Genomic DNA, 11,369 nt, shown 5'->3' with positions numbered 1-11,369 from the left:
TTACTGCATTAATGGCTTCAGATTATGCAGGTACATATAACACAGCAGAACAATGTAGACTAGGCCTGGCCCAGTCTGCTCATGGAAAAGGTAGAATTTTTAAAAAGGTAGCAGAGACAACTGTTACTAGTTCATTTTACAGAAGACAATTCAAACCTTTCATAAACATTGTCCCTTTATTCTTTGAAACTTCTTCGAGGTAGAGAATTAGGCCAGGCTACTGCTGAAAAGCATGACCAGGAATGGTGAGGCCAGAGCAGCTCTGAGAGATGAAAGAATTATGGAATTGAACTCCTTGTCTTTACTGCTCTTCCAGCTCTTGTTGAACAGACCAATCCACTCTTCATGATCAATTCTTCATATCATTTTAGGATTCTAAGGTGTCCACATCCATTGGTCCCATACAATAGGAAAGTTAGTTATTTTAAACAGCATACACTGACACAATCCTGACTGAAACCTCAATGTAGTCCAATGCAATTTCATGCAAATATCAATTAAATTACACAAAGTAAAAATAAATTAACATTTTTTTAATGTTTTAAATTCTAATGTTCCAAATGTTTCTTAATTATTTTGTCCGAAAGTGCATTTGCAATGAATTGTAATTGCCATTACCTTGGTCCCTGATGAAGGAAAACATTAGGAGAATGGGTTGTTTTTAAGCTAAATGTGTCTCCACTTGATGAATGTCGGGAAGGAGCTTTTCCACCCAAAAGTGATGTTTCTGCTTCTTTTATTTCCATCGCCCTTTTGTATAGTTCAGCAGCTTTTTCAAAATCCCCTTCTTCATAGCTTTGTAAGGAAAAATTGTTGAAATGAGAATATAACCTCTTAACAACTTGAAATGACCTTACAGGATACAGAATAACAAGCTGTGAATAATTCCTTTCTCCCTTCTATTTCCAGTGCATGTGCTCAGGCTGACTAGTAAAACAATACCCAAACTCTCCTTTCTATCTGAACTGCTAAAGTATATCTCAGTGCCTCATATAGACACCAGAGAGACCATGTTGTAATGGATGCAGTGAAACTGCTAAGGGAAGTCTCCGCATCTTGAGATACACAAACACAGAAAAAGCAAAATCAACATGCACTTAATGGTAAATTAGTTTTGAGGACAGCAAATTGCCCATATTACCCCCAGAGCCTGTTAGCTGCAAATGTAAACCATCTTTCACTACTTACCTGATACATTCGTCTACAACAGAGATTATGCAGCCTTCATTTCACTTCTGGATACTACTTTACTTTAGTATCTTGAAGTAAATCAACCCCAAACAGCCCATTTACCCCCTCGAGTCCAAGGAAAAACAATCAGCACCAAATATTCTGTTTTGTTCTATGATGACTCAAAGCTGTTCTAAAATGGAGTTTGGCTGTTATCAGGAAGCTGAAAAAATTCTTACCTAAGCACAGCTAAATTTTTTAATGTTTCTCCAACTCGAGGATGCATCCGACCCAGGCTGTCTTCATAAATCTTTAATGCTCTTTCATATAATGGCAAGGCTTCGATATGTTTTTTCTTATTAAAAAAAAGTAACAACACTCACTTGAACACATGGAATTGCTGAACTTACTATTAACATATTCTAGACTAAGCTGATATACTTGGGTAAGCACCTCTAAAAAGGTTAATAACCTCCCACAGGATGTGGATAGAAAAGATTTATTAAACATAATGGTAGAAGCAGTATACTAGAAAGTCAGAAACCTAAGTTTTAGACCTGTCTTGGTGACCATTGACCTGAATCCAAAAATATAAGCAAAAACCTATTTATTGCCCTGTGGGTACAACACCTGCTTTTCACCTATCATAGACAAATGCCACAGCTTAAAGACAATATTAGATATAGAGATGTACGGAATCTCCAGAATTTAAAAACCAAGCTTATGCAATGAACTAAGCACTCAGTAGGTGTTTTACGCTAAGAGGAAGGGACTGTTTTACAAATATAACTTCAATAATTTCCCAAGTACTAAAGAAAGCATTAGTAATCTTTTTTTTTTTTTAAGTTTATTTATTTTGGCAGAGAGTGCATGAGTGGGAGAAGGGACAGAGAGAGAGGGAGAGAGAGAATCCCTAGCAGGCTTCTCACTGTAAGCACAGAGCCCAATGTGGGGCTTGAACTCACAAACTGTGAGATTATGACCTCAGTTGAAATCAAGAGTCAGATGTTTAATCAACTGAGCCACCTAGACGTCCCTAAAGGAAACATTAGCAATCTTAAATTTCCTTTAATTACTGCTACTGTGTCACAGCTAATTCATATTTATCTATATTTCATACCTTAAAACCATTCATAAAGAGTTAATATGTAGGAACTTACCATTTGGCTATAGAGAACAGCTAAGTTCACCAGGGCAGTAGCTACACTAGGGTGCTTTGGGCCAAAAGATTTCTGTCGAATTTCAACAGCTAGCTCATACAAAGGTACAGCTTTGTCAAGTTTCCCCTAAAAAACAAAAGTGAAATCTAACAAAAATATTAAAACAATAAATACTATCTGATCAGAGCTTTTTCCATAAATAAAATTTTCTATTAAGTAATTTTGAGGAAAAAAAAATTTCAGAAGCATTTTCTCCCACTTTAATGGTTAAGTTCATAGATAGATAACTGAAATCTAATGAAGTAAAGCCACACTGAATATAAAAACATTTTCTTTGATAATTCAAAAAGCCCTTTTATAAAGATCACCCATTACCACTAAGTTCCCGGTGACGTAAAAATACCGGGAAAATATGTTTGCTACTGTATATAATTTAGATTTGGCATCAAAATAAAATCTCATTTTCCACCAACTCCCTTCCAGGTTTTCCTAATTGTTTCTTTTTCACTTGAAAGTTGCACAGAAATAGCAACAATGCATCATCGTTCTTACTAAATCATCAACTTCAGTGCCAGGTTGACCAGCAAGGGTCCCACAAGGTCTAAAGACCTTGTCTACACAGCTCTATAACTGCACTAAATAAAGTGAAAGTGGACCTCTTCGGCTTTTTTTTTTGGGGGGGGGGGGGGGAGGGGGGAAACAGCTACAAAAACTCCCAAGTATCTCAGGCTAGATTCCTATAGCAAAAAATGGTTACATTTCATTGCAGGCAAAGAAAAGAAACAGTGACATTTAAATGGTCACTTAATCACCTACAAAGATTCCTCCTTCACCTCTGACAACTGGGTGATTTGTTATGTTTATGGCTGCTTAACACAGGAAATTTAATCATGGTTGAATTTTAGAACTTCTGAAATGTAAGTTCCATCCAATTAGAATGCTGATAAATGCATTTGTATTTGGAATGTATTTTAACAAAACCAGACTGGTATCTTAATTTAGTTAAGTCTGATATAATATTTTTTAATGTTTTACTCAGCTATTTGTTAAAAAAAATTAATCATGATTGAAAAGCTCAGAGAAAATAATCTATCCATCAGGAGACAAATTATTTTGCTGCCAGTAATTATGGCTTAATTGGTATGTTATAAAACACATGTAAGCATGTCAAGGATTACTTACCATTTTCTTATATAAGATTGCAAGGTGCTTCACTGTATAGGCCAAAGAAGGGTGATCAGGAGCTAATGCTCGTCTCCGAATGTCTAAAGCTCTTTCGTAAAGCTCTTCTGCTTTATCATACTGTTTCTTTTCATTGCACAGAGCTGCCAGATTATTTAAAGACTGGGCACAGTCTGGGTGATCTGGTCCTAGAACTCGCTCTCTCATTTCTAAGGACCGCTTCAGAAACTGGTCGGCTGTTCTATGAATAAAACCCCAAAATGGTTTAAATAACGTATTTGCTAGAAGTAAGAATCCTTAACCCTAAGTCAGGTGGAGAACTGAAGCATTTTAATTATTAAATCCAAGATAGTTAATAAAAAGCATTTGGTTAAAGTCCTCTCTCCCTCTTTCCTACCCCTCATTCCTTCCTGCCCTTTTCCAAAAATTAAAATTTCCTGATAGTGTGAGGGCCTAAATTATCTGGAATGATTGCCTCAGTTCTCCACTTGACTTCTAAAAAACAAAGCCATAAATATTTTCTAGGACAAACTTCTGATACCTTTAAAACTACTAGACCTAACTCAAAAGATTTTGGTATTCACTCTTCCTTCCTTTGATGTTAGTACTAAATAATTTTTAATTCAAGAACCCCTTGTGAAGGAGACTAAGGATTTGTTATACTTTCCCCATATCCAAAGTATCAAATTTGTTACAGTTTTCTGAAATCCAAGTTAGTCCAAAAACACTTCTTTTTTCAGAGTGTAAATATGAATGCCTTTTTGAGTCCTTTAAGTACAAATAAACTGAAGACCAAAACTAGCAGCCATCTATATTCTATTCTTTAATATCCCTTGGTGCCAGTTTCTTTTGTGAAGTCTCACATACAATACTGACACAAAACACTTTTCATAAACATAAAACATACTAGGGATGCTACAGATACTCTTTTTAGTAACTTTTTAGTTACTAAAGAAACAAAGTGACAGAAACAGTAGAGACTATGCCATGGTCTTTGTTAAGTGTGGCTATGTTCAGAACATACTGTACATGAAATCTGGCATGGTTTCTATCAATTTATTCTAGCTTGACTTGATAGAAACATAAACCAGCTTTTCATCTAAGAGACAAAACGGACACTTGTTTTCATAATTAACATCATGGTACTCACTCCAGGTTATTCTGAAGATAGTAGAGAACGCCAAGTTCATTGAGGGTCCGAGCATTGTCAGGGGTGTCCTTACCTAACGTGAGCTCTTCTAACTGTAGGGCTCGTCTACGTAAAAGGGCGAATCCATACTGAAATAAACACAAATTGATAATCATTACTAGGTAAATGCAGTCTTTGATTCTGAAACACTATACTGGAGTCCTAAGAAATCCTGGCTCCTTTCGTTCCCTTTAAAGTAGATTACAATTATTTTAAGTTTCACACTGAATTAATCCAATGATTATTGAAAATGCACATACTTCCACATGGCATCACATTTTTAAATTCATTAAAAGTACCATTTTGTGAAAGTGATGATAACGTATTTTAGCAAAGTGAACTGAGCCCCAAGTGCTTCAAAAAGGTCACGAGACAAAGTTAACCTGCAGATATTTACCAATCCCACTGCTAAACACTTAAACATCAGGTACTTAAACCGTATATACCACTTGCAAGTAGTAAACAAATCCTGGAAATCAAATGCAGAGTATAGTGAATACAGACAATAATCCTGTATTATAATCATCAAACTTGCTAAGAGATTAGATCTTAATTATTCCCACCACAAAAAAGAAATGATAATTACATGATAGGATAGAGGTGCTATCACTACAATAGCAATAATATTACAATATATAATGTATCAAATTAACATGTACAACCTTAAATTTACAGTGTTATATGTTAAAAATATTTAATTAAAAATGTACATAGCATTTGAAGTTAAAATAAACAGGCTATATTTAGATTTTATCAGCAGCTTAGAAAAATGAAAATATTTTTTTGTGTGTGTGCTCAAGGGTAAGAATTTCTATGCATTTGCATTTAGCATAATATATTAAAAATATCTTTTTTTTTCCTTTAAAGAAAAGAAGCAGCTTTTAAGTCCATCTTCCAAAGTCTAACTTTCAAATGAACTTTATAGTTACACTTTTAAAAAAAGTAAAAAAAAATTATTTTCAATGTTTATTGAGACATAATTGCCATAAAACATTGTGTGAGTTTAAGGTATACAACATGATGATATGAAATATGTATATACTGCAATATACTGTAATATATAGTTCCACTTTTTTTAAATGTTTCTTTTCTTTTTTTTTTTTTTTTTTTGAGAGAGAGAGCACAAGCAGGGGAGGGGCAGAGAGAGGGGGGACAGAAGATCTGAAGAGGGCTCTGCATTGACAGTAGTGAGCCCAATGTGGAGGCTTGAACTCATGAACTGTGAGATCGTGACCTGAACCGAAGTCAGACACGCAACAGACTGAGCCACCCAGGTGCCCCTAGTTCCACTTTTTAAAAGCCTGCTAAGTTGTACTTTCCAGTAATTCTAATACTTACGCAGGTATTATACATATAAGGAAAATGTTAATTAGTACTTTTATAGAAGCCAATTTAATATCTAAAGTTCTTAAATAGGTGAGGTGTATGCATCTATATTATGATATTCAGACATGCTCTTTTCTTCTGCTTCAAAGCACAACACAAAAGAAATCTTTCATTACCGAGTTGCCTTTTCTCCTTGTAGCTTTCTGACGAATTTTAAAGGATTTTTTCCTAAAATGTTCAGCTTGTTCATATCTTAAAAAAAAAAAAAAAGTCAAACAAAAGAAACACATGTCCAATTTATCATATTTCAGGCAAATGAAAGCATTCCTTACCTAGTGTAAAGTTTTTGTTTTGTTTTTGGCTCTTAAATATAGCATAATTTCTAAAGATGACAGTCACACAGAATTAAAAATCTTTAACAAAAACTTCATAAAACATAATCTAACAAAACAAACCTAGCTCTGCAAGTAGCTGACATTTAATAGATTTTTAACTGACTTAACTCACTTCAAATCTCTAAAGGATGACCTAACTAAATGAAAATCTAAAATTTTAGTTTGTTCTACCATCTTCTTCTGTATGTGCTAATTTCTGGTCAAATATAAATGTGAAATTCACAAAAAAATTGTGTGAAACAATACTTCTAGAAATTAAAAGAAAAAATTCCAATATGTATCATTTACGATAGTGCAAAGAAAATGATTTCTGATAGAGGAAAAGATGACATTCAGTGGGTGCCTAATAGATATGAGACTTTTTATTACACCAGGGACTGGTAAACTTTTTCTGTAAAGGGCTAGATAGTAAATATTTTAGGTTTTATGGACCATGTGGTCTGTTACAAATATAAAAATCTGTTAGTGAATCATGGAAGCAGCCGTGTGGAAGTTTATGGAAGCAGTCACGTAAAATGTGCCTATGTTCCAATACAACCTTATTTACAAAACAAGGGGCCTTTTGGATTTGGCCTGTGGGCAATCGTTTGCTGCCCTGTGTTAGTAATACACTTAATATTACAAAGCCAGTCAATGAATGGGCCCAGATTTAACCCGACTATACAACTCCAAAGTCCATGCTCTAGCCTGCACGCATCTTCAAACAGAGATGAATCTTGTGGTGCTAGTTTTCTGTTTACGCCACAAACACCCAAGACTGAGAATAATATTTGAACATGGTGGACTGAAAAGAATATAGGATAAGGAAAAGTACATAGCCACAAAACAAAGCTGAACACATAAGTACATCAAGAACTGTGACTCCCCATCATAAAACCAGAGTATTACTCATCTAAATCTTACTTATTTTGTTTCTGGTACAAAGTTGCAAGTGCCTCAAGTTCACGAGCAATATGTGGATGCTCCGCGCCGTAAGCATTTTCTGCGATTTCTAATGCTTGTTTATACAACTGTTCTGCATTGCCAAACTTCTTCCACTGCACGTACACACTCGCTAGTTGGTGGAGGGACTGAGCCACTCTTGGGTGATCTGGATCTAAAGCTGTTTCTCGAATTTCTAGAGACCTCTGCAAAGGCACCACAGCCTAGGAAAAAAAAGGGTTCAAGGCCAGGTAAAGTGAGTGAAATACCGTTAAGAGCTGCAATGTGATCAGCACAACAAATGAAAGCTGCACTAACTCCTAGGGAGGAGAGAAGAGCACACAGGAAAAACCCACACAGTCTGTGATTCCTCGCTGAGCATACCTGACTAAGGAGGCCTAGATCCCTGAGAAATCGCCCCAGGGTTTCATAAAGATCCGCCAGGCAAATCATGTTCTCCTCGCCTTCCCAGTTTTTCTCGTGCTGCTTCAATGAATCAAAGTACTCTGCTGCCATTGCGCTTTTGTCTTTGCCAACAAACTGCCAATAACTCAGCAAGTCAGCAAAGTGTCCTCTGTTTCAACAAAAAACAGTAACTTAATGAAAATCAAACATTAAAACCCACTGTTGAGTGAAAGTGCCAGAATTCATATAAGCTACTGACGCTTTATTAGTAGGCAAGTGTAGTACAGAGAGAGGGAAAACTGTAGACTCCAACCTGCTAAGTCCACCGCTTCCTAGCTGTGTGGTCTTGAGCAGGTTGTCTGACCTCTTATACTCTGTCATCCTTTTCTGCAGAAAGGGGTCACTGACACTACCTGCCTAAGGTGTTACTATAAGCAGATTATAGCACACAGCAAGTACTCCATAGTGCCGGCTGTTATCATTACTATCATTATGGTTACTCACCAGTGGAAATCTACCAGAATCCTTTCTAGACATTTCGTGATATGCAGTCAACTGCTAAATTCACCCAGATCATTATTTTAAATGATGGAAATTAGAACAAGAAACTAATGAAACACAGGCAACTGTCAGAATAGAAATACAAAAGTAAGCGTATTCATCTGGAGATGACATTAGTAGGATGGGAGAGCTGGCAAACTAAGAGTAAATCTGATTTCAAAGGAATCATGATTTCAAAGGTTGGAATGGAGATCAGAAATAATTTAGGAGGTATAACAAAAAAATTTGAAAAGTTCACTTAGGAGCAAAACAAATTATGTAGCTATGTTAAGAGAAATGTCTGAGTTTCTAGGTAAGACAGTAACGTGAACTCCCATGAGGCTTAGAGGTCAGAAGCTTGATCGTGAAAAGGTGGTCTGGCCACTGGCAAATTCAAACATAACCAGAAGAGACAATACAATTTCTGAAAAGGGGTAATCCTTTCTTTAAATTTAACACCAGTCGGATTTTGTGGCAAGCCGGCCCAGAATCTGGTTTCAAGGCTATACTTTGAGATACCTGAGGGCCATGAAAGGCAGATGTCATGAACCACCACCATGGGTGGTTTGGATTTAAACCTGCTTAAATGCAAGGGTAAGATAGAAAGGTATCTCAAGATCATTTCAGTTCTGATTTTTTAAAAACCGCAATATTCTTTTTTACTTTATCTCTTGGGAAAAGATCTCGTGGCAATTTGCAAATTGTCTTAAAATTTCTCCCAGTTTTTTTAAATTTCAGGTACCACTGAATCTGGACTTGTTTTTATAGGTTTTTTTTTTTCATTATTATTTTTAATTGTGCTATGTTTTATCCCTAGCACTTGGGGATACAATAAGTACTTGTTAGGTTAATGTAATGTGCTTATCAGCAGAGCTCAGCCCATAGTACACACAGCCTTCTTTCTGCTCATCTAAATTCTACAGCAGAATCCAATTTCATCCATCTTTCCAGGCCCGCTCAGATGTTCCTCTTTGCCAGCTGCTTTCTTCTCTAAATCCCACTTTTATTACAGCATTATATTTTTTTTGTAATTTATTTATTTTTCAAGGCATAGTTGATAAACAACTATTAACTTCAGGTGTACAGCTACTGATTTGAAATATGTATATACAGAGTTCCCCCATCCCCAGTTTCACTTTCGGCAGTTTCAGTTACCAGTGATCAACCACAGTCCAGAAGTAGATGATCCTCCTTCTGACATATCATCAGGAGGTCAATAGTAGCCTAAGGCTACATCACAAGCCTACTCTATTCACCTCACTTCATCTCATACCATGTGGGCACTGTAACATCTCACATCATCACAAGAAGGGTCAGTCAGTCCAGGAAGATATTTTGAGAGAGAGAGGGACCACATTCACTTAACTTTTAGTATAGTATAACTGTTCTATTTTATTATTAGTTATTGCTGTTAATATCTTACTATGCCTAACTTATAAATTAAACTTAATTAAAATTAAATTAAAATTAACCATAGGTATGTATGTGCAGGAAAAAACATAATATATATAGGGCTTGGTACTATCTGTGACTTCAGGCATCCACTGGGGGTCTTGGAACATATCCCCCATGGAAAGGGGGTATTGCAAAATGATCACCACAATAAGTCTAATTAACATCTGTCCTTATTGCATGGTTACAGAATTTCTTTTCTTGTCAAGAGAACTTTTAAGACCTACTTCTTTAGCAACTTTTAAAGATGCAGTATAGTATTATTAACTATATAGTCGTCACGCTGTACATTACCTCCCCATGACTTAGTTATTTAATAACTGGAAGTCTGTGCCTTTTGACTCCTTTCACCCACTTTAACCCCTTCCCTACCCTCTGCCTCTGGCAACCACCAATTTCTTCTCTGTATCAAGGGCATGTTTGGTTTTTGGTTTTTTTTTTTTGTAGATTCCAGATATAAGTGAGATCACACAGTATTTGTCTTTCTGACTTCTTTCATTTAGCAAAATGCCCTAAAGATCTGTCAGTGTTGTTGCAGATGGCAAGATTTCATTCTTTTTTATGGCTGAGTAACATTCCATTGTATGTATGTATATGAATGCACACACACACACACACACACACACACACACATTTTCTTTATCCATTCATCTATCAATGGACACTTAGGTTGTTTCCATATCTTGGCTATTGTAAATAATGTTGCAATGGTGCACATATCTTTTCAGATTGTTGTTTTTGTTTTCTTCAGATATATACCCAGAAACGAAATTGCTGGATCATATCACAGTTCTATTTTTAATTTTTTGAGGAACCTCATACTGTTTTCCACAGTGGCTGCATCATTTTACATTCCCACCAACAGTGCACCAGGGTTCCCTTTTCTCTATATCCTCGCCAGCATTTGTTATCGCTTGTCTTCTTGATAACAGTCATTCTATAGGTGTGAGGTGATAGCTCAGTGTGGTTTTAATTTGAATTCACCCAATGATTACTGATGTTGAGCATCTTTTCATATGCCTGTTGGCTACATGTATCTCTTTTTTTTGAAAAATGTCTATTCAGATCCTCTGCCCATGTTTTAATCAGATTCTTGTTGTTATTGAGTTGTATGAGTTCTTAAATATTTTGAATGTTAATTCCTTTGCATATGTATGATTTGCAAATATTTTCTCTTATTCAGTAGGTTGCCTTTTCATTTTGTTTATGATTTCCTTTGCGGTGCAGAAGCTTTTTTAGTTTGATTTAGTTCCACTGGTTTATTTTGTTTTTGATGCTTTTGCTTTTTATGTCAGATTCAAGAAATCACCACCAAGACTGGCGTCAAGCAGTTACATACTATGTTTTCTAGGAGTTTTATGGCTTAAGGTCTTAAAGCTAAATTAAAAATGCCATTTTTCTTTGTTACACCGATCAATTGTTTAAATCTGTTTTTCTGGGGAAAGATGTTCTACAAATAAGTTTCTTACCTTTTATAAAGGTTTTGAGACACAAAGAGATTGAGAAGGCAATCATGTAACTTCTGTTTACTTCCCTGCTGCTGAAAAAGCCAAGGGAGTTCATCTGTACTTCTCCAAGTCACTCGGTCCCGACTGTTAGAAGGGAAGAGACAACACTCAATAATACCTT

The 11,369-nt window shown here is 35.8% G+C and overlaps 1 protein-coding gene across 5 annotated transcripts in view; it reads right to left on the bottom strand.

Annotated features, from left to right (window-relative positions):
• Positions 1–157: 157 nt before the first annotated feature.
• Positions 158–11,369, bottom strand: part of NPHP3 (nephrocystin 3) — a 42,229-nt gene continuing 31,017 nt past the window's right edge. For 2 of the 5 annotated variants that reach the window (XM_060638675.3, XM_060638677.3), the window contains 10 exons: positions 11,210–11,332; positions 7,728–7,917; positions 7,326–7,567; positions 6,204–6,279; positions 4,663–4,790; positions 3,513–3,753; positions 2,331–2,456; positions 1,410–1,525; positions 619–795; positions 158–375 (listed from right to left, as the gene is read on the bottom strand). In XM_060638675.3, coding sequence (XP_060494658.3) covers positions 363–375; positions 619–795; positions 1,410–1,525; positions 2,331–2,456; positions 3,513–3,753; positions 4,663–4,790; positions 6,204–6,279; positions 7,326–7,567; positions 7,728–7,917; positions 11,210–11,332 — 1,432 coding nt within the window. In that variant the 3' untranslated portion in view covers positions 158–362. Of the gene's footprint in view, positions 796–1,409; positions 1,526–2,330; positions 2,477–3,512; positions 3,754–4,662; positions 4,791–6,203; positions 6,280–7,325; positions 7,568–7,727; positions 7,918–11,209; positions 11,333–11,369 lie in introns of those variants that run through there. The other 3 variants (XM_060638676.3, XM_060638678.3, XM_078432335.2) reach the window with 3 other exon arrangements.

Source organism: Panthera onca, chromosome C2 (assembly GCF_046562875.1).
Source record: "Panthera onca isolate mPanOnc1 chromosome C2, mPanOnc1 haplotype 2, whole genome shotgun sequence".
Lineage (NCBI taxonomy): Eukaryota > Metazoa > Chordata > Mammalia > Carnivora > Felidae > Panthera > Panthera onca.
The sequence above is the reverse complement of the archived record's forward strand: the minus strand, read 5'-3'. Positions and strand labels throughout refer to the sequence as shown.